Raw genomic sequence first — 23,314 nt, 5'->3', positions numbered from 1 at the left:
AGAGTGCTTCATACTCCATATATTTAATTTTATTTGCTTATCAATATTTATAAGGAATGCCATTATTTCTATTTAATTAATATTTATTGAGTGCTCAGAGGTTGTATAACACTAAACTAGGCACTTTATGCATGAATACATAAAATATAGATTCCTAATGCAGCAAACAGAAATGGAGATTGGGATGTAAGGATATGTGTATCTACCCATATACCTATTCAGGCCTAATATATATAAGCTTAAGTCTACCATTAATGATTAGATTTGTGAACCTGCTGTACAGGCACAAGAAGGGAAATAAATGCTTAGCTAAACCCTGGGTATAGTTCAGCTAAGGGAATCCTTAGCCCCTTAGATCAGAGGAACAAGTGTATTCTGCTGACTTATAAAAAAGGTCCTCTTCTGGGCAAAATCTGTCTTGGGCTGCTCAAACTGCCCCCCCCCCAATGAAGTTCCCAGTCCTCTTCCATATGACCAATGGTGAAAGTCACCAGGTAAGAGGTAGAATTAACAATGTGTTAGGAATGTGAGAGGTAGAAATAGTAATGTTTTTAGGGATTCAAAGTGTTAGTATGAAAGAATTGGACTCACAAGTTATCAAGATGGTCTCTATCATGATTGTGATGGTGGTACACAGGTGTATACTATTTCAGAATGAACTGAACTATATACATCAAGTGAGTGCATTTTATTATATGTAAATTGGTTCTCCATAAAGGTGATTTTTAAATATATATTTCTCCCTTACACTATACATTGAAAATCAGTTGACATGCAATGGATTACCCATATCTCTTCTCCCCACTATAACTGACTGACATGAGTGTTCATTATAGCTAATATCACAAAGACTGTACAAGGAAAATGAAACTCATGCCAGTCAACCTTGCTCCCTATTGGCAGAAAGAATAAACCATGTGCCAAAGTAAGAGGCTGATAGTAATGGATAGCACTAGAAGCCTCTGAATGATCAGATATCTCTGTTCATTCCATTTTCTACTATAACGGACATCATAATTAAAGACTGGTAAAGTGTATGTTTTATAAGTTTATGAAAATATGTACACAATATACCACACACCTTTCACCAGAGGCCATCAAAAGAGCTTCTCTTGGAAAACAATCTCTGATCCCATATAGTCTGTTCCCTTATTTTATGAAGGCAGAATCATAATCATACCACAGAGAAACTAATTATTTGTCTTCCATTGTGATGTAAATTTCTTGAGAATAGAGATCACTTTTCTTTGTATCCATGCTGCCTGACACACTATAGGTGGTTAATGTTAAAACAGTGATCAAATGAATGAATGATATGCATGGTTCTATATTATTTTAAATTTATATAATGACTCATGAGAGCAAAGAAAGGGAATAAGCATCAGGCAGGCATTAGGAGTGCCAGAATTGCATTGGAGGCTGTTCTTCTTGTGGGTTCCCCCCAGTCCACACGGGCAGTGGCCGTTGAACTCTCTCAAGTGAAGCGCCTGAGGGAGACTTCTCCCTTCAGGGCTTCCTAAATATGTAGGGCCCATAGTAAAAGGGGTTCTCCCTCAGGCTAAAGGTAGCGCAGGCATTCGTTCAGATACTTATTGAGTGCTTATTTTGTGCCAGGCGTAGTACTAAACCCTGACTGAAGGCTTCTGCGACTTTTATGCTCCTGTGTCACCACATGCCTCATGTGCCAGCATGAGGGAAACCTAAGAGCTTTCTGATAAAAAGGGAAAACAAAGTAGTTATGAAGAACAAACTTATTTATCATAAACACTGAAATCTCAAGTGGCCATCTTATTTTTCACAAGAATAGACTTGCCTTGAAGCCATTGTAGAAGTTAATTAAAATCATCCCTACCCAATGGAAAGCTCTGACTGAAAATGTCTTTAAGGTTGCCCTGAAAAACATCAAATGCAGCAAAAATTATTGAATACTCTTTCCCTTGCTAACCCCTCATGCTCTTGCTTGCTTCTCTGTTTTAACTGTTCGCTTCTCATGGGATAGATTTCTCTGGCCATCTAACTGGGACTCAAAACACAAAATGAAAGGTCACTCTGACAGCTATCCAAACTCAGATTTTTAAAATTCATCTTCAAAGTACTGATAAAAATGTCTTTTCTTTCTTTTGTTCCCAGATTTAAAAGGGCACAGATAAAAACAATAGACTATAATCTCTTCCTGGTACTCAATGCATAGAACCGACTGAAACCTTTGTGTACACATACTGGAGCAAGTTCACCCTTTAAACAGAAAAAATGCACTTCCCAATTTCAGTCCAAATCCTTGAAATAACATCTCCATTCTTAAAAAGACATGAGCAATGGCAAACCAACTTAAATCAACTACAGTATCACAGCAAATGGCCCAAATATTTAGAAACAAAGACGGCAAAACAGACTAAAAAAAGAATTCTCTGTTATCAGAGAACCAAACTACTAAAAAAGTCACTTTCCATTTTCACATTCTCCATTTTTCTACCTGAAAAATGGGTTAAGGTTTGCCACTGTGCTCTTTTATAGACATAAAACTCTGAACTCTGGGTATAAATGGAATAACAATAGGTAAATACGATACAATCACTGCTTAATATTACTCAAACCACTATGTTGAAATTTTCCTTCTTTAAGACAGAAGTTGGTGACATATTTCAACAATTCTCCTTTCTTTACTTACCAATGAGTCTAACTAGGCGGAAAACAGGAAGGACAAACCAGACCAGAAAAGGCAAGACTGCTCAAGTAGTCCTAGAGTATATTAAGAAAGAGCCCTAAATGACACAATTACCTCTGGAGTTAGGTTCACTTGGCATCTGTTAGGGCTCACTAATTCATGACCAAAGGTTGAAGGTTTTATAACACCTATGATTAGAAACAGAGGTACATCTTACAAGGCAAATGGAGTTTGTCAAATTCATGAAATCGCATAAGCTGATAGAGGACAGCCCCACTAGGTGAACCAATGGGATTTATGAATTTGGGTCTTCTATAACAAGTGCAAGTAGCTTATCCTAAGGACCAAATAAAAACTTTGAGGACACTTCAAAGTTTGACTACTGCCTGACTACTGTACCTGTGCTGTCCTGGAGTCAGTCACTTCCTTGTACAGGCTGATGTCCAAGTAATAGCCAGACTCGTTTGTCAGGAAGAGGCGGATGGGAATTGCTTTTCCAGTTGGTGTCAGGCGAATGTTGATTTTCAGTTCTGCCTGGAGGACGCGTAATTTCCACAGCCGACTTCCATAGCGCATTACCATGCTCCGCACAGATTCCTCAATCTGACATACACACACATCACCAAGCACAAAACTTAAATACCTGTAACTAGGACCTGTTTCCAGTCTGCCCATCTTTGGGAATTGAGGAACGGGAAAAGATGCAAGTTTCTCAAGATGTGTACTACATGTATTCCTTACAAAAAGTCATATAGTTTCTGCCCAACCCTACTTTTGCTTAGACAAGTCAGGGACAATTTCATGCTGGCCTGTCATAAGAGCAGTTTTCTATGGCTAACAACACTGAAATGCATGCAACTCCTTTCCCCTTTTCCAATTATATTCATATCCTATCTCAAAGGTCTGCAATATCTAAAATTACAAGCCATGGGAATTAAGAGAAAGCCCCAAATAAGAATAAAATCTCTAGTTAAACAGCTATTAAGTAGCATTTATATGCATGGTAACTATGTTTCATTGCACTTTCAGGACCTTAAATCAACATAGCAATTACCACCCACGAGCTTTTTTCCATACATTTTTATTAAACTTTATAATATATGTCTCTTGGTAAATTGCACAAATTAAAGATAGGCAATTTGTAGGTGGTGCTAGAATGTTCTCTCTAAACAGAGCTCTGAAGCTTGATCATTGCCAAGTCCAACTGGGATTTAAGTATATGAAACACGTTTCCTAGTTTCTCTAAGCTTTACACCAAGGCAGCTTAGTGCTTCTAGTTTTCAGGGTTAGGTGAGTTTAACCAAATAGCCTTAGAAGTGATTTCTCCTTATTGACATACTAAAGCAAAATATTTTTTCCAACATGGCTGCAGGCAGCTAGGAATATTCTTCTCAAAATTAATATTTCTTAAGTGAAGTGTCTTTCTAAAATGCTTCCTCAACTTAGAAAACTCTCAAAAATATCTCATACCACCCTTCTCTTATCGATTTTCAGAAGCATGTGCCACTCTTGCAATTTGTTTCTGCACCACAGAATTTTAGGTTAAAATGTGTTCTAAGGAGTTAACTTCTCTATTCTCACACTTGCTTGTTAACCAAGTGATATCTACCCATTCTTTTCTCAAGGAAACAAAAGTCAACATCTCCCTATATAGGAAATTGACAGCTATCTATGATTAGAAAAGCAGAGCCAGGGTATACGGGTGTTTGGAGTTGAACAGAGAGGCTAATATAAAAAACTCAATGAGAAATTGTAGGCTAAATCTAAAAATATATAGTTATACAGTGTCCAGGCCATGTTTTAAGTCTTTCAGCTTCATCAGTTCCAGAATGTTTAGGAGAACCTTTGTTTAACCTACACGATGCGACTTGATACTCAATGAGTTGCCCTGTCCTAGGCTCTTCTGGCAGACTAAAGCAACTGATCAGTAGTAGTTTAGAGTCCTGAAGAAAAAAAGTAGAAAAAGATTTCTCAGGTCTTACATACTAAGTTCAAAAAGCAAAAGGTCATGCCTACAATTGATCTTGGGAAAGGGGTATATACTGGTTCTCCTATCCAAATTCCACAATATGGAAGAAAAAGGTTAGAGGGAGCAGAAACAGAGAGCAGCTTATCTGTGGGATAAAAGATCAAGTATAGAATCATTTTGTTTTCCTTCTTTAAATTATATGGAATGCATTTTAGAACAGAGCCTCAGGGAAGAAAACATACATAATACTTGTGAAATTCCTTATTAGCCAATTCTCTTCCTGTGGAAAAATACTAAAGGCAAACAGGTTAGACACTTTGGTAAGGTACATTACGTTCCTAAGGCCACCAGCTAAGTAACATTTAGTACAAAGAGGCAGTAATTTTGCCAAAATGGCCAATAGCAAGTTAATTATTCTAGATGAGAAATCCTAGGGAATTATATAAGATAGGACAGCCATCATGGCAAATATCATTATACAGGTACCAACAGAGGAAAAGAAAAGGGCTTAATGTTTTTGTACTGCTTATAAATGGCCAGCAAGGTAAGTCATACTACCTTCAGTTTTATTCTTTCATGGCTATAGCAAATTTCTGACACCATCCCAGAAACTCAGTCTATAAGTAGTCTGTAAACTTTACAGATCAAGGGCTCTCAACCAGCCGACCAAGAGTACCTCTTTCCAGGTCTTAGTGCAAATAAATATGAATGACTCTCCCTGCTTGCATTTGCTAGTCCTGGGAGACAAGCTAAGAAGAAATGTACCTTTGATGGGTCCATGATGACTGTAGGCACAAAGTTGAGGAAGATATGGTTGCAGTCAGTACGGACATTTGTATTATTAAAAGCGACTTCCAACTCATCCATGGCTTCCAGGAGTAGCCGCTCACCTTCATTTTGTAGATATTCAAAAGAAGCTTCCTATGCAGGAAGAGATCATCATCAACATTAATGTGTTTTAAGAGGCAATAAAGAAATGGCTATTATAATTACTTAAGCAGTAGTATCTCATGAATCATAAGGCACCTGCTACAGGTGCATTTACCTTTCTCCCTAGTCAGCCCAATAACCACAGGCAGCAGGGGCAGGCAGGGGCGGATTAAGAATTCCTGCAGTTCTGGCCAGTATGCTCAGTGGTTAGAGCACTGGCCTGCAGACAGAAGGGTCACGGGTTTGATTCCCAGTCAAGGGCATGTACCTCGGTTGCAGGTTCAATCCCTATCCCTGGTCGGGCGAGTGCAGGAGGCAACCAATCAATGTCTCTCTCTCACATCGATGTCTGTCTCTGTCTCTGTCTCTGTCTCTGTCTTTCTCCCTCTCCCTCTCCCTCCCTCCTTTCCACTCTCTCTAAGAATTCCTACAGCCCTTCCTCCTGCCTCTAGTGTATCATTTCCTTCCAATAGGTGGAGGTACTGGAACCCCAATAGAACAGTCTAACAGAGCAGTCTAGAAAGGAAATGTTTAGAAAGTTGAAGAAAGGCCATGGCTATGGGATGTGGTCATGGCTAACACACCAGGAAGCACCCTGCTATATGGAGAAACCACCCTGCCTCTGGACAAGTTTACAGCGGGGGCACTTCTTTCTCCTTACCCTTTGCCATCACCTAGCTCTCCCTGTGGTTTTTCTGTTAGCATGCTTTTCCTTTCTCCAGTGAGTGCTAGCACACTTCCATTACCGAGGAAGTTCACAGGGAAGGGGGGAAAGCCCTTTATCACATGGAATATTTACTTCTGTGAGAGAAATGGCTCTGACTTCTCCTGGTTATTGGAGAGTAAGATGAACAAGAGCTTTGATTTAAAAAAATGCAAACCTAATTTTGAACCATGACTGTTCCTCTGTCCCTTCCCTCAGGGATAACTTCCCATTCAAGTCCAGCACCCACCTTGGTGACCAGGTCAGAATGTCTGATGATTGCACGGACAAAGAACCTATAGTCTGTCACTTCTGTGCCCACTTCCACTTTGGCTGCCCCAAGATACAGGTGCATCTTGTGATTAGCACATGGAATGGCAGTCAGGTCGAAATTTCTCATCCGATTCAGCTCTAACTGGAAGGCGAGTGCAGGCTCCAAGTGGCGATAGATTCGGTCCTCCTCAAACTGAGCATAGGGAGCGGAGGCAAACAGGCCACCAGGGCGGTTACAACACTATATCATGAACGCGTGAAAGAGGCTCTTAAAAATAAAATACAAGCTGCCATGTGCTAATGAACAGCAAAAATGAGCTCTGGACAAGGGTAATGCTGGAGCTTACATAAGATTAGGCACCAAAGAACCTATTCAACATCCCAAGCGTTCATCATTTTTGCTTTTATAAGTGGTGATGCTCTCCATTAAAACAAACAAACAAAAAACATCAATTCCCTCAGAACTCCTATAGCATTTAATATCTTTATAATTCATTTTTTACAATTAACTACAAACTGTTTCACATTAACAACTACTTCACATATTAGTGTTTTGGGTTTTCCCAACTAGCCTAAAATGCTCACAGGCAAAACCCATGTCTTATGTTCTTTACCATTTGTGGCACAGTACAAAGGACACAGTAAATATTCAACAAATAAACATCATATAATTTTTTTAAATAGAGATATCTGGCTTTGGAACATACTATATCCATAAGATATATAATTATACACACGCACACACACACATATTTTAAGAGTTGTATTTACGTTTACTATATTTTTTGCTGAAACTATATTGTTTTTCCAGAGTACATGTCAATTGAGTGAATAGTAACAGGAAGAAACCAAGATGATCTGAAATTTTGTATTTTAAAATGGAAGAACTAATGCACATAAACAAGACCTGAATATAAACAAACTGTCTGTAGGTGACGAGAATAATCCTAATAAGTGTAACAGCCCTTTAATCACATCATAATAACCATCCTAAAGTATAAGGATAATTTTGAAAGTTATTGCATTCTTTGAGCATAAAAGTACATTCAATTGTTTCCTAAACCAAACTCTTTCAGAAGGGAGTCTTTTTTCATTCTAATACACATTAGGCAAAGGGAAGCACAAATTCAATTAGAAAAAAAAAGGCAAAGATATGCCATTCCTGGGCTTGTAAGAAAAAAAGAAAAAGACATTAAAAAAAAAAAGAGGGAAGGAATCAGTTCTTACCTTATCCCTTGCTCGGAACGTGAAAAATTTAGGGAATTCTCTCTGTGTTAAAAGAAGGGGAAAATGTATCAGTCCTTCATAGCTATGGCTCTTTGGGGATCAACACATAGTACAGAAGCACTCAAGCATCTAGAAGACAGTTTCCTAGAAAACATGCTCCTTACCGAAGTTTAGCCCAAGGAACATGACTGCTCCTCTGGGTAACCATCGCTTTGACCCCACTTCCAATTTGAGAATCACCATACTCTTAACCTAACTTTAATAGCTACCCTCTCCTGGGGGGGGGGGGGGGTATTTTTTCATCTCCCAAGGAAAAAAAAAATCTTCCTGGGTGTTGCTCTTGGCACAACCTGGCAAATAAAACCAATATACCCCTAAACTTCAGCAATGCAATGGTAGTTACTGGACTGATTTCCCAAGTTTCCCCTTAAGAAAGTCTTAAAATGTAAACTAGCCAGAAGGCACAGAATCCCCAATCTGTGTGTTTTCCTCATTCACTCTCAAGTCAATAATTTCAAGGGTTTAAATAATAACTCTTCAAGACAAAGAAAAGTACAAGATGTTACTTTGGTCACTACCACTATATGTATAGGAAAGAATGGGGTGGAACCAGTGAACTTAGAATCATTTGGTCTTACTGCTCTTTTGCAGGGCATTACGAAAGAAAGCAACCAATTTACTAGAACCTTATTAATTAACAAAGATGAATTCAATTAGCAGAGTCCATTAGTTTCTGAAATTTAACTTATTAACACCAAATACCCCTGTTTCTCGGATGGGAAGCTCTCCTGGCGGTGTTGGAATCAAATCATTACTATTTGCCTCTATAGGAGGTTTCATTAGGCATCTTCTTCATTATGAATGCAATATAATCAAACACTCATCGGTACACAGCAGAGAGACCAGGACTAGCTGCATAAATGTCCCTCAATGAGCTTTAGGAACCATGAAGGAAACATGAACTGAAATGAAAGCCTTCTAGGTGGCAGGTGCTCTCTCATGTGCTGTCCCCTCGAATGCTCTCAACGACCTCTTGAGGTAGGTATCCGATTTTACAGCTGAGGAAGCCACGACCAAGTGATATGCCCAGGATCAGAAACCTGGAATAATGAACTTGGGACTCTTTATGCCCTTTCATCTCTACCACTCTACTTCTCAAGTGTAGGGAATTACCTTTCCATTCTTGTTATAATCCAGATTCCTCAGAGGACTTCTCTTTGATGAGACAACAAACAGAAATTAAGACGTATTTTAAAAATTAAAAAAAACAAAAAAAACAAAGCATAACTCATGCTGAAACCTTGTGGTTTTTGAATTTACTGAGGATTTCTTGAATACTTTCCACAGGTACTACACCTCACCCTCATTTAACTATAGCTTGCACAGTTAATAAATCTTCTTACATTTTCCTTGCATTTTAATTGTAAAACTGCATTTAACAGGCTTCTTGGAGCTTGTTTAGCAAGCCCAGGAAACCCCCTGTCCAGGCTTGGATCTTTAAAAGCCTTTTGAAAGTGGACGTTACACAGCAATGATCTTTTACTGACGGTGTTTTCATTCTAAATAATTCTCTAATTCCCCCGAATGACAGTAAAGAACATGGAGATAACTTCAAGGTAAGGCAGGATGTTCACCTGCGTTGTCAGTAGGTTTCATGCTCAGGGCTTTATAGTCTCATTTTTGTTTTATTGGTTTTCAGAGCATTAACTAAGGTAACACAAGTCAAAAAAGGAAGGGGAACAAAATCCTTTCATGAAATTTTCTGAAAGAAAAACCAAGGAAAGTGAAAATACAATCTTTTAAGCACACACTCTTCTATTCTGCCTTAATGATTGATTAATTAAAATATTTATTTAGTACATCATTTATTCAAGTGTGTACAACTGTAGGACCAATATCATTTTTCTTCAAAAACAAAACAATGGTAACCAAAAAAATCACTTTCTTCACCACTTAAACCAACTAAGAAAATGTGCAGTAACTGAAAGGCATGAAAAGCAAACAATGTGAACAGAAATGCCTTTATTACAAATAATGAAAGAGCCTGACTAATCCTTGGCAGAGGTGGGAATAGACCACCAATCAGAAAAACCACTTTCATGAGAGTTAGCTAAGAAAAGGTGTCATGAGATGATATCACCAAACTTTTTTTAACTTTTGAGTAAACTTTTAGCTCTCCAGTAAAGTCCACAATTTAAGCATGATGCATTCAGAACAGGAGATGGTAAAAACTTCTGTGCAATGGGAAAACAAGGTTAATGAGCAATTCTTCAAGTCTGAGGGCTTTTATACAGAGTCACCTCTTTTGGGACACAAAAATAAATAAATAAATCACAGAAGGACAGAAAATAACAAGTCCAAAAGTCTGATCCTACAGTTTCAGGAAATTCCTTCATCGTAGTTCATCCTCATATTGCCAATTTTTCCACTAACTGCATTCATGCTTATTCTATCACTAATGTAATTGCTTTCCAGGCATTCTACCAGTGTTATGGGCAAATATCATAATTGAATGTACACAAAGAAAAACCCTGTTAGAGTTCTGGTACCAAAAAACAAAAGAGTGCAACATTTCTCAGGAAGAAATTATACTCCTGCTGTGTTCTAATCAGCCAACCATCATCAAGACAATCAAAATAATTTGCCTAAATTAGCCAATCAAGACACCCTGCAAATCAGGGAATGTGAAAACCTGCAACACAAAACATCATAGCTGATTATGATACTAATAATCGTGTTAAAAACCTAATGAGATGAAGAAATTGAAAGCTTGCTGGTGCAATTCTCTTTTACCTCAACATGCTGAGAACTAATTATATAGACTGTAATTAAAACAAAAACCCAAACCAAACCTTCTGAAAAACTAATAGTTGATCCACTAGCAAACAAAATGACTAATTTTTTTCAGCTTTATTGAGATATAGTTGACATATCAAATTGTTTTTAAAGAAATGAACTACTAACCATGATAACTGGTTTCGATAGTGGGCTCTTCCTTCCAAAACATTTAAATTTAAAGTGGGAGTCATTCACATAAAATCAGTAAAAGTATAACTATCTCCTAAGTGATTTAGAGTAAAATTTTTAAAATCTCATGAAATCTCACAAACAAGAATCAAAAGGAAACTTATTTAGAATCTCATCACAGTTTTTGGACCTAATGCTTCTGCTTAGGTGGCAAAGGATAAGAAGAAATCCTGAAAATATACATTTTAGTATCCTTGAAAACACTTGGCTGAAAAAAAGTATGGAAACTTCGAAAAGTGTAATACTTATATTCCAATTAAATAGCCCCTTCAGCTACACTTTTTGGAACCTGAAATGTGAGTGAAACTAACAGAGACTTAATACGACATGAAACTAGAGTACTGCATGCAGCTATCATAGCTGCAGAAATTCAAAGCCTGTTCTTTTGCTTTTAAGGCTTCAATATATATTTTTTAATATGAAGATATTTACAAGAATAGGCTCATTTTTCCTCAAACTTTCTGTTTATATATTAATGTTAAGCAGTTATTCAAATCCCATTATAGGTACTTGATTTAATTAGATGGTTCTGAAACAGACTCGACACCAAGTGTCCTTAATGCTGACAAATACTGCCAGCTCAGAACAGGCTCCACGTAAAGAGACTAAGGAAGCAGCAGGCATTCCAGTGGGACTGTGAGATTAAACAACGAAGCTTTGAAATGCTTATAGCCTTCACTGGCATCTGAATAAACACCTAACAATAGACCCCTCTCGGAACCTCTACTCTGGCCCTCATTCGCCTTGTTCCGGTTCTGAAGCAGTCTGAGAGACGACTAGGCAACAGCACAGCTGCTTCATCCCACACCAGCCAATGTTGTTCTTGAATCAAGCTTGGTAACCTTCCTCCTCTCCTTGCCCCTGCATTCTCTTTTCTATTCAATAATATAAGGATTTCACAGTGTAGAACAGGGAGACTGCATACATCACAGTGGATTACCAAGAAGCCAGAGAGATCAAGAGATTCATCTCTAACACTCAGGGAAAGCTTCCTCTTTTTCACACTACACTAACTATGGGGCAAGGGCACATCAGATGACATGACAGAGGCTAAGCACCCTTCATGAATGGCAAGCTACCACCAGCAGAGGAACTTACAGAAGTACCATGGCAGCGAGCCCCGGATTTGTACAGCTCCTGCCAAGTCATCCTGGCTACAGTAGATCCTGGATGGAATTCAGTAATAGTTGCCCTTGCCCCCTGTGTAACCACTAATCATTTCTAAGAGGCCTAACATAAAAATAACCCAACTCCTCTGCCTTTCAATTCTTCAAAGAAAATTCAGTCTATACCTAAATCTTAATTTCTCTAAGTCCTAAAGCAACCTTTCCTACACTCATGACAAATCACATCACTCGATAATGTAACTGATTTCCCACTTGATGTCACTATAAATAGGAACTGGACCATGATTCCCAGGAAAGACCCACTGCCGGGCTCATTTCCTAGCAGATTTTGTCTATACATGTCCCTATTCAACCTAAATCCAGAAATATTAGAATAACAGGGAGGAAAAAAAATGTTTTAAAGCTATAGATAGACTCTAGGACATGACATAGATTCAGAGGTAAGACAGGGGGTTTTTTTGGTATGTATGCACATACAAAAAAATGCCCATGAGAAGTAATTGCTTTGGCTTTTAAAATTTTTGGTGGAGTGTTAATTTATCATGGAATGTTTATTATGAGAAACCAGTTCATGTGCTATAGACATGAAGACTCTATCTGAACCATCAGGAAAAAGGAAAACAATTTTTCAAATTCAATATTATTCCCCAGAAAATTATAGTATCCCAAAGTCAGTGAAAAAAGAAAAGTCATGCTAACACTTAAACCTAGCCCAATACTCTTCCCAAATCCAGGGCCTGGCTGTGGCATGTCTGTCTTAGCTCTGATCAGCATCCTCCAGCCATAGTATTTATTCATGGGTCTCATATTCTATCCCCAAGTATCAATTTTATTCTCTAAGTTCTGGATTTTTCTCCCTAAAGCCCCAGGGTTCTCTTTAAGCTCCTCATACTTCTTCACTGCCTCTAGTTTCCTATCTGAAGTTATTGACTGATCTATATCTACACTCTGGTGTCTGGTTTCCTGACATCAATAACACAGGGGAGTTATGCAGTTCACAACATTTCCTAACGCATTTCAGGAAATCTTAGCTCTTTAGTTTGTAGGGTAGGCTCTTGTTTCTCTATAGACTAGACCAATGATTTTCAGCCTATGTGCCATAAGAATTTTTAAAACACGCAATACCTGACTATTTAGTCAGGGTAACTGACCTCTTTTCCCTTAGATTGTCAAATAAAAAAATGACAACAGCCAACACAACAATAGCCATCTGGTGTGAGTATAAAATTATACCTATTTTTTTGGTCATCTCAGCAAAAAATATATTTTTTTGGTGTGCTGCAGAATTTTAATTAGTTTGTGTGCGATGAGATGAAAAAGGTTAAAAATTGCTGGACTAGACCAACAAGGTGAACTGTAAGAAGGAAAACAAAATGCCAAGTGCTAAAGACCTAATAAACAAAAGGGCAATAAAAGCAACCCCGCATAGGTACTTGGGTTTAGAAAGTCCTTTCCAGAATCCCTAATGTTATCTTCATTATTGCAAATGACAAGGCTTGAAAACTAACTTAATTATCTTAATTGCTAAAACAAAACAAAATAAAATTCTTATCAGGAAAATTAAAACTTCCTAATATCCTTTGGAATCTTAGCTCCATTAGAATCAACCTATAAATAAATATTTTTAATACGATCAGCCATTTTAGAGAATGAGATCTGGATTGCAAACAAGATTTTTGGCCTTAGTGTTATCATCAAACTGGGTATGATCATATGGGTATTCTATAGTTCAGATACCAGGCTATTAACTAACTTATCTTTTCAATAAAATTTTTAATCTCACAAATATTAACAGTTAATTCAGTTAAATGGGAGAACAAACAACTTAATGCTCAATTTTTATTTATTTCTTGCTCCTAAAATTAACATAAGACAAAAGTACCAACTTGGGCTCTGTTAAGGCATTTTAATAATAAATTATTGTTTTTCATAACTGAGAGTTCTTAATAATAGAACTTGAATCCATCTTTGGTAAAAGCCAAGACCCCAAAATGCAATTGGCAGTTCTTGACTACTGACTCACTGTGTGGGTAGAAGTTACTAGTTAGCTCCTGCTTCTACCTTACTCATCTGGATATACGCATATGCTTATTCTTAATTATTTCTCAGAGATATACTGAGGATGTTATAGGGTAAAAAAAGGAAAAAAAAACTACAGAAGAATTGAATAGTCAGTATAATACTTTCTAAAAGAAGAGGGACCAGACATTAGTCCAGCCCTTCTAAATAACTCACACGTATTCTATGTTTAAATAATCAGTGGTAAACTGATAAAACAGTAAATAATATTTCATTTATTGTTCCCTTTACTTACATGAAATCTCTGATCCACCTCACAGCTGATCTGTTTCCTGAAATCCTTTCAAATGAAAGACACAAAGGGAAGAATTAAATTTAAAATTGAATCGAGTAAAAGGTGATGAGTTAAATGTTTTTCTTAAACTTATAGAAAATAGTTTTTTCTCTGCATAAATTCTACAAATAAGTGTATGATTATAATTCCTTTTTTTTTTTTTATTCTAGCAGCAGCATAAGAAATGTTAGTGAGGTATAATTCACATATTGCCAATACCTTTTGTGCAACCAGGAAAGTAAGGCGGCGAATTCCATGCTCAACCAGAGTAGCTTTCTATGGAGAAACATGTAAAACAAGATAAATAAGATCTCCATTTATCTTAAATCTTACCCATTCAGTCCTTGACAGGCTCTAATTGGACTAAGCACCTTTTTGGGTTGTCTATGTCTTGGCTAGTACCTTCAAACTTGCAAATAAACAAATCTCAATCTGCCTCCTAGGACTAAGTCTTGTGGGATACTTTTTATATTGATCTGGACAAAACTGAGAGAGAACTTTGTGCAGGAAAAAGGGTCAAGTGAAGTCACCTAAATTCTCTAAGGTCCGATTCACATCACAGTAGACCTTAACACAATTTCTGCTTATAGAAATCACATTTGGTGAACATGTTCAGATGTGAAGATTAAAACTACAACAGAAGCTAAATGAAATCAGGTTACTCAGGCCAGAAGGAAAAGAAGAAATTTTCACAAAACGGAAAATGTAGGTCCTAAACTGTTGTTTAGATTACAGACAGCACCTACCATCATATACAGTAGTCCTAGAACTCAACCTAACAAATCCTGACCTTTTCATTTCTTTTGAAACATGTCACCCCCTACTTTATGCAAAGGTAATTTTTAAAATATTCTCTTAGCAATTTTTAATAGACTTTTAAATTTAGTGATTATTCATATTTCCACTTGGCATAGGCAAAAGAGACCAGTAATTTCAAGACAGTCTCTTATATGAGTCTTGGGCCTTTGGATTTAAGCTTTCTTTTATCTTGCACTGCTCATTTATCTCAAAAGGCAGAGACAAAGCAATAGTTTAATGAGCTAAGTAAACAGCATGATCTTAAAGGGCCCTAACAAAGAGGGACTACACAGCAACAAGCAGAAAAGCAATCTCACCAGATGAATGACCTGGGAAAATACATGAGTAATACAATTGAAAAAATACATGGACTTTCACAACCTATATCCAGGCTTTAGTTTTATCACATTCCCTGCTGTAACTCTAACCAAGAGATATGTTCATAAGCCAATTCTTGGCTTTCATGAATTGGCATCCCTTATAAATAAGCACATTCCCAGGCCATTTCCTCCTATTGGAGACCCATTTCTGCTATGGCATTTGCTTAGTAATAAAATGAATTAACAACATAAGCAAAATATAACTGGGAAAATAAATTTCCTAATAATAAATTCCTTGGTCAAATATAAATAAATTTTGGTTTAATCATATTTTAAAAATGATCTGTACTGGCATCATATTGTAAATAACCAAGTACTGATACTACAATAAGAAAAAGAGAGAGAAAGGAGGGAGGGAGGGAGGGAGGGAGGGAGGGAGGGCGGGGTTGGTGGTGGTTCTCAATCTCTCAGTATGCCAAGGAACAAAAGCATTTCTTCTGATACCACCAACAAAGAATTCCACCACAGCCAAGTCCTTCAAAGGCAAGCATCAATAGCTATGCTATGTTCAGGCAAGGGAAGAAAATAACTTTAATAATGCCATGATTTAAAGTCAAAATTGTTATTGCTTTTAAAATTCCACAAGTGGCTGACAATAACAGCAGAGCAACAGGATTCTGATTACATTGTAATAATGCGGGTCTCACAGCAAGTCCACAGCTATTACCCAGCGATTAGGCGTCAGCACCTGGAGAAACTCCATTTACACTGACTGCTTCAATCTCCTCCACAAGTCATTTACAAATATATGATCCTAATTTCTATGAGAGAAAAAAAGACATGCTGGGACTAGAAGATTATATGGACAATTTGGATCAACCTATTTGATAGTTTAATGTGTGCTTTTAAAAAAGGAAACTTTTTCTAAACTGCTAGGAACATGATCATGAAGTTATCATTTCAACTTTTTTTTTAATTGCTTTCCCTTCTTTTTATTTTTACATTCTTTTCAAAACAAGGTGAAAATTCCAAATATTTCTGGATAGGCACAGTACCAGATGCAGTGAACAGCTTCTCTAGACTTGGAACGTTGGCACAGTCTACCCTTACCCTTCTGAACAGCCACAGGCAAAGATAATCAATTTCTCTGTGCCTCAGTTTACAAGTTCAGTAAAGGAAAAAGGTAATTTCTTATCGCCAATTAATGTTATAAATTTATGTCGTGAAGATGAAGAAACTGCTTCTTTAAATCAACATATGATGGCATATAGCACTAAGATCTGAGGGTAATAAAAAGCCTACAGTTGAGGTAAAAACAATCAAACAAGGGCACTTAGTGCCGCAAAATCTGGGAAGAAAATTTCAGATTATTTCAGCATGTGGAAGTAAACCACCAAAGGAAAATATTCAGTAGGTGACTGAAAGTTCAAGACTGGAGCTCTGAGAAAGATTTAGGACAACACTTCCCTTCCTTAAAACATTTCAAATATTTGAGGTCTATATTTCTTGACATGAAAAGATATTCATTATATTAAGTGACTATTAAGTCACTTAGGAATTTTACCCCTACAGGCAGAAGTATGTGAAGGACACAGCCATCATCAGTGATACGCCTTACAAATAGCGACTGATAAAAAGATGGGTATGATACCAAGCCAGCAGGAAAGGAGCAGTCACCAGTTTCCACCCAGATGAGGGCTTACGTTTTGCTGGGTAAACTCCCTGAACATCGCTGCCAGCCTGTCATCCTCAGTATCAGAGTCAGTCTTGATAGCCACATTCAGAATGTGAATGGGTTCGTCCCTGGGGACCTGTAACCCAAGAACACAAGACAAAGGAATTAGGAGGCTGGTGAATATAGAGGCACAGAAGACTTGGTAGAATACCTGAAAAAGAGATATGCCCAGAGGACATTCTGACTTGCCCACTAATATGAACAAGTAAATTGAAACCACTACCCAACACCCACAATGGAGAGTAAAGTAAAACATCCAATTTTTAAAAGATAAGGCAGCAAAGGTATTAGCTAGAGGTGGCCCCAAACCTTGACTTGACATGAACTTGAAGACCACTATGTCTCAACTTTTTCACCAATAAAATGGGAATGAAACCAATTGCCACATCTCTTCACAGAGGTGAAGAAAAATGAGTGAAAGAAGCCACCTGAACATATTCCCACATAATATATTTCCTAACAAATTATCACACAGTGGAAGCGTCAAACCATGAAAAAAACACCTGGTAGGGGAAAAAATAACAATTTGTTTACTGAGAAAAGAAGGGATTTAATAAAAGGACAAAGTTTTAAACAAAATGTGTCTTTTCCCTGCTATCTAAAGTCTACCATTCCCTGAAGACTATAACAGCACCACTGCGCAAACACACAAACCATCACTAGGTACAAACTGAAGCAACCAAAGCTGAAGTCTTTGAAAAAACATTCAGAGACCCAGAGGCAGCTACAATGGATATAGCTGAGCCTATTCCACAGTAGTGATTCCAGGATTAATACTTTTTTTGTGTGGGTTTTTCTTTTTTAGGTTAGGATTTATATCCTACCAGTTTCCAAAAATACTTTGATGAGGCATATAAAATAAAATAAAATAAAGTAGGGTAAAAAGATGAATTCTTTCCTATAACATTCCAAAATCAGAAAGATAGTATGCACGCAGTACAAGTCGTGTATCTGAAGGAGCAAAGCAGTCTCCCAAACGGGACAGTATACCTTGTCTTCATCATATAGAGACGTGTGACCTGCCTCAGGGAATGTGGGGCTTTGGGGTGGGGAATCACAGAAGCAGCCCATCACTTCATCAAAGATCCTGAAAAATGCCAGAGAAAAACACCCATCATGAAATCCCAAGTGGCAGAAAATCCAAGTGGCAGAAAACGAACGCTGCCATTGCCAGCTCAGTCTAAAAGAATAATCCACCCTAGCCTGTGCTTCGTAGTTGACTGAATGGAATTGCCAGTGGCTAGAGATGATATGCAAAATTTCACCAAGTGGCAGAAATTAGGAGGATGGATTGTTTCAACTTTAATAAACCATATATATTTTTTCTTTCTAAAAAAGAGTGATCTAAAGCTTTTTTGTTTTGTCTTTTTCGTATGTAAGATATGAGCACTGCTGTCATCATCAGTCTTAAAGTAACAGAAAGAGCCTGGGACTGGAGCAGTGACAGTCCAATGTAATTACCCCTCCCCCTAGGGTAATGCATCAGTATACATCAAGAGATAGATGCTGAATGCATTTAATCAAAAGATGTATCGTCTCTGGTGGGGCTCACTCTAGTGTTGTGTTTAATTTCTCCTGACATTTCACTCATCACAGAGCAGACAGCTTCTTCTGTTAGCTCCTAAGGAAAAGATGGTTTTTGTTTGTTTCTTTTTTTCTGACCAGGCTCATATAACAACCAGAGGCTTGTACAGTCTGAGTGAGAGGTAGAAATGGAAGGACATATACCTCTCTGAGGGCATATACAGCAAGGGCTATATCTCCTTAGCTGGCTCATGGCTCTTCTGGGGATCTTTATTCATTTGGTAGAAATCTGAGACCCCAAAACACAGACGCCTATCACTCCCCTTGTACAGGCACAGTTCCAGTCTTACCTGACAAAATCTTCAAAAGTCCGAAAAGAGACCATTCCGCCCATCCGCTGACATGGTGGAGTGAATGAGTTGTCCAGCAGCACATCGCTGACACTAGCTACATGAGTCATGCCATAGTGGTTGAGGTTGGAGGAGAAGGACATTCTAAACGGTAATTCAATCAAGTGAGTTAGACAAGGAGGGTAGGAGCAAGGACTGGGAGAGTAACAATAGGGAAAAGGAGCTAGGAGGAAACTGTGAAATAGGGTCAGGTTGCAGAGCAGATTTGGTTTTTACCCACTATGGATAAAGCTGTCTTGCTATATACCCATTAACCCTTTCATTTAATTCTACCCCCAATCCCACTTATACACACATGCTATATTTTTACCACTCCAAAATTTTTCCAAATAAAAATCTAAGGACTATCAGGAATTTCATGGCAGTTTTAACACAATGACATCATGGTGTGTCTAATGAGTAAACAGCACATAAGGGTTAAAAACCATCCTGCATCTTCCCCTTCCCTAGCAAGCCAAGTGAGTTGTAACTAGGCAACACTTAAGGCATTTTTCTCTAGGAACAGTAATAGATTAAGTATTCACAGATAGATATATGCATGTACAACAACAACTCTAAGTCATCTGGAATGGTTTAGTCAATCATTATAAAAAACATTATTTACCATACAGAAACAAGTCACAGCCTATAAAAGGAACTTATGAGGTAGATACTTTTTTCTCTAATGGGCTGATAGAGATAGCAGTTATAAGGATTATAGCTCCTCCCTTTTTGAAAGAGAGACATTTTCAATCCTAAATTGCAAAATTTCCATTTTATAGTTAAACATTTCTATACCAAAAGCCCTTAAGAAATCCCAGCAGGATACGAAAGGGCAGAGCATGGGTCTCACAGTATGTGTAAGCATGACAAACAGGTGCTAAATGGAGATGCTCGAAGAGAACTGAACTGATTTGTTCAATCTAAAAACATAATGAAGCAGTATATTCCTTGATGCACCTCAGCAGTATGTTCTGATAAGTAATACTGTAAAGTGTTTCCAAATGCCCAGTCAATCAGGGCAGACTGTTAGGAAGGACCAAGCTGAAGGATGCCTCTAGGACTTGCCTGATGTGTTACCGGCACACTGATCAGAAGCAAGTTCAGAGTAAGGCAATGGCACCTGAACTTTGGGGAGCTGCTCCAAAATCTCCTTAAGTACACCACCTGCAGCAGTGCAGGGGGAAGAGAGCCAGCAATGCAGACTTCAGATCTGGATACATATTGTGTACTCTACTGCAAATTGTAATTATAAAAGGCAATGGAATTTTTTTATAGGATGGAAGTGCTGCTCACACAGACCAGAGAGACTGACACTCCAGATTTTTATTCTTTTGGCAAATCATGACTATGAAGAAGGCACTTCATCTTTTGACAGTACTAGGAAATAGAAAGGCAGAGTGGGAGAGGAAACCATTGATACCATGAATGAAACAAACAAATGAAACACACAGCAAGCAAGTCTTACACATGGTGCTCACTAGAAACTGGGATCAGAGTTGTATGAACTCCAAAATGCTATCATCCTCTTTTCTAGGATCACCAAATATATTTACTAAAGGAGCAAGTTTGTGAGGCATTATATCTTTTCTACCTGCCTGGTATTAGACAGGAAACATAAAAGGGTTCCAGATAGCACCTGAAGGGAATTCCCTCTATATAAGCTAACAGGCTGTGCTTGTGGCAAACATGGGGTTAAGTATATTTTCAGTCAACTGAACCCCATGGGAAATATCCACTATTCCGTTTCCCCTAGTACTATGTTCATGGGCCGGGACAACTAAAGGCAGGCAGGAATGAACCAAGCCAACTCTCCAAGGCTAGGCAAGAAGACCAAACAAAAGCACTGCCTTTCCTCTCCCCATCCAAATTGGACTCTAAAAGCTATAACGAGTTTTGATTACTTAATATTTAAAGGGAGAGGAACAAAATAAACATAAGACTATAAATATTTCAATGTATAATTGATCATGTACAAAGAGCTCGCCACCAACTTATTATTGCTTTAGCATTTTGTGGATTCAATTCCAATCAGAATTCCTTTCCTCTCAAACTTGCATTGTGTTGCCTTGCTTGGCTCAGAAGCAGGAGGGACTCAAAATACTAAAATATCACTTGTGTTACATTGGCCTAGAAAAACCTCTTCCCGGGGATATACACATCAAAACTTAAATATACTTTTCCAATGCAAACCTTATTATAGGTCTGAAATAGAACTTGACTTTCATAACACTTTAGAAAAAAAAGCTAACAAACTGATAAAACATGAGATCAGCTATTTCTGCATTTGCATCCCTCTAAAAGGAGAAGCAAATAAGAGAAACTCAAAACTGAAAAAAATTAGGAACAATTTACCAGGATAGGAGTAACCTTAAGGGGTTCTCCTCTGAAAGCCCAAAACTAGACACATAACTTAGCAAAAAAAAAAAAAAATGTTTACAGCAAAGCTGAACATCAGGTAGACAACTCCCCTATCATATACAGCTAGACAGGAGCTTTTCCATACTGAAGCTTTTCAAATATTGCTTTTTGAACAGCTGAAGAAAAGCTGAAGACATGTTTTCCAAGTAGAAAGAATAACTTAGCACATCCAAAGGGGAGCTCAGGACTGACTCCCTGGCAGAAGATAATGTATTAGCTTGTCCAGTATAGTGCTATTTTCCCCATATTTCACTATTCTAAGTTACAAAAAAAGGTGCTTTTAATTGTAAATAAAAAACTAAACATACGGTACCTGTTTAGCGTGGGGATGTTCCCTCTGTAATTAAACAACCACAGTTAGTTACTTATAGGTTAGTAAAAGCCATAATAAAAGAATTGACAGAGCAGATACAGACCAGTCGTGAGGAGCTCCAATTTGGCAGCTCTGGCATTCAGCAGACATAATTAAGTGCTCATTACCCTTCAACCTCCAGGGTGCCTCCAATGAGGCATGCCTCCTGACCTACCTCACCACAGCAGCCGTTGATGGAAAGGGTCGAAATATATTTACCATGGATTTTTTTAATAGCTCTATTACAAAAAATAATGCAGAGTAGGGATAAAACACAGGCTCATAAAAATTAAGTTATATGATATGGTATATTGAGCTTCAACATGAAATATAATTCTTGACAAGATTCTTAAAGAATTTTCTTTCTTGTTCCTATTTTACTAATATGTGATGAATCTACAAACTCTCCTCCAAAGAAAAGTCAGTGGGTTCCCAAGCTGCCTTTCTCTCTTCTACCATGCTCCTCTTCCCATAGACCTGGATGGGATAGCGGTAGTGGTGGTGGGGGTGGGGGGTGGGGGGTGGTGGGTGGTGACGATGGTGACGATGGTGACGGTGGTGATGGTGGTGGCGGTGGTGGCGGCATTGATGTTAGAAAGGAGGGTTACTTTGTAGTACAGGAGCTTAAAGGAACTGAAAATCAAGCAGGAATGTAATTATAAATGATTCTATGGCTAGAGTGGCATAATATGCAAAAATTAACTTTTTAAATTAAATGAGTTTAGAGTAATAATGACTTTTTAAAACTGCTATAAGCTTAAAACTGAAGGCCTTTTATGAATAAAGCCTTACCTAAATTCGGCTAGCCCTCGAATTTCTTGATAAAGAATGTGCCAAAATCATGACAGACAGACTAGGGTAATTATGGAAACTGCAAAGCAAGTCTCCTACATTCTCTTTGGTCTTTGCCACTAACTCTTTGTGTTTCTTAATATGTCAGTCATTTCTTCAACTGAAAAAAACACACAAATTAAAAACCCTTATTTCCAATGTTAAAAGGGCAAAGTTATACTTACCACCCACAATTTAGGAGGACTGTAAAGGGGTTGATTGGTTGATATCTTAACCTTCTAACATTCTTTTATCAGTATTTAATCATTGTTGGGGTTTTCTGGCACACAGAGGACTTAATGGGCAGAACATAGTGGGTGGTGCTGATGATATGTGGGAAGGAAGAGAGAGGGAGGAAAATGATGCACTTTCCATGGCAGTGAAAGGAACAGAATAGACTGAGCTGGCCATATAAATAAAAAGCTGTGACATATCACTGCACACAAACTGTATACCTTGTGTGATTTGTGAGTAGCAATGCTCTCTGCATCAAACCTGTATCACAGAGTGAATTCCTAAGGCAGCAAGAGCAAAAACCTGCACCTCTGCTCTGTGGATTCTTTGAGCCTCTCACTCAGGGGAACGGGTTTCATTTTACAAAAGAGTCTTAGTTGTAATGCATTGGGCCCTTATCAACAAACATGATATATGCATAGGTTCAGGAGCAGAG

General features: G+C 37.9%; 1 protein-coding gene across 11 annotated transcripts in view; it reads right to left on the bottom strand.

The window, feature by feature from the left end:
• ACACA (acetyl-CoA carboxylase alpha) overlaps nt 1–23,314 on the bottom strand; it is a 219,909-nt gene that overhangs the window by 84,403 nt on the left and 112,192 nt on the right. For 8 of the 11 annotated variants that reach the window (XM_087826242.1, XM_016210681.2, XM_016210686.2 and 5 more), the window contains 11 exons: nt 21,775–21,798; nt 19,002–19,145; nt 18,118–18,214; nt 17,096–17,203; nt 14,494–14,550; nt 14,236–14,280; nt 8,941–8,982; nt 7,768–7,809; nt 6,518–6,733; nt 5,400–5,555; nt 3,065–3,268 (listed from right to left, as the gene is read on the bottom strand). In XM_087826242.1, coding sequence (XP_087682368.1) covers nt 3,065–3,268; nt 5,400–5,555; nt 6,518–6,733; nt 7,768–7,809; nt 8,941–8,982; nt 14,236–14,280; nt 14,494–14,550; nt 17,096–17,203; nt 18,118–18,214; nt 19,002–19,145; nt 21,775–21,798 — 1,135 coding nt within the window. The remainder of the gene's footprint in view (nt 1–3,064; nt 3,269–5,399; nt 5,556–6,517; nt 6,734–7,767; nt 7,810–8,940; nt 8,983–14,235; nt 14,281–14,493; nt 14,551–17,095; nt 17,204–18,117; nt 18,215–19,001; nt 19,146–21,774; nt 21,799–23,314) is intronic. The other 3 variants (XM_016210684.2, XM_016210685.2, XM_087826240.1) reach the window with 3 other exon arrangements.

Source organism: Miniopterus natalensis, chromosome 17, assembly GCF_054644295.1.
Source record: "Miniopterus natalensis isolate mMinNat1 chromosome 17, mMinNat1.hap1, whole genome shotgun sequence".
Lineage (NCBI taxonomy): Eukaryota > Metazoa > Chordata > Mammalia > Chiroptera > Miniopteridae > Miniopterus > Miniopterus natalensis.
The sequence above is the reverse complement of the archived record's forward strand: the minus strand, read 5'-3'. Positions and strand labels throughout refer to the sequence as shown.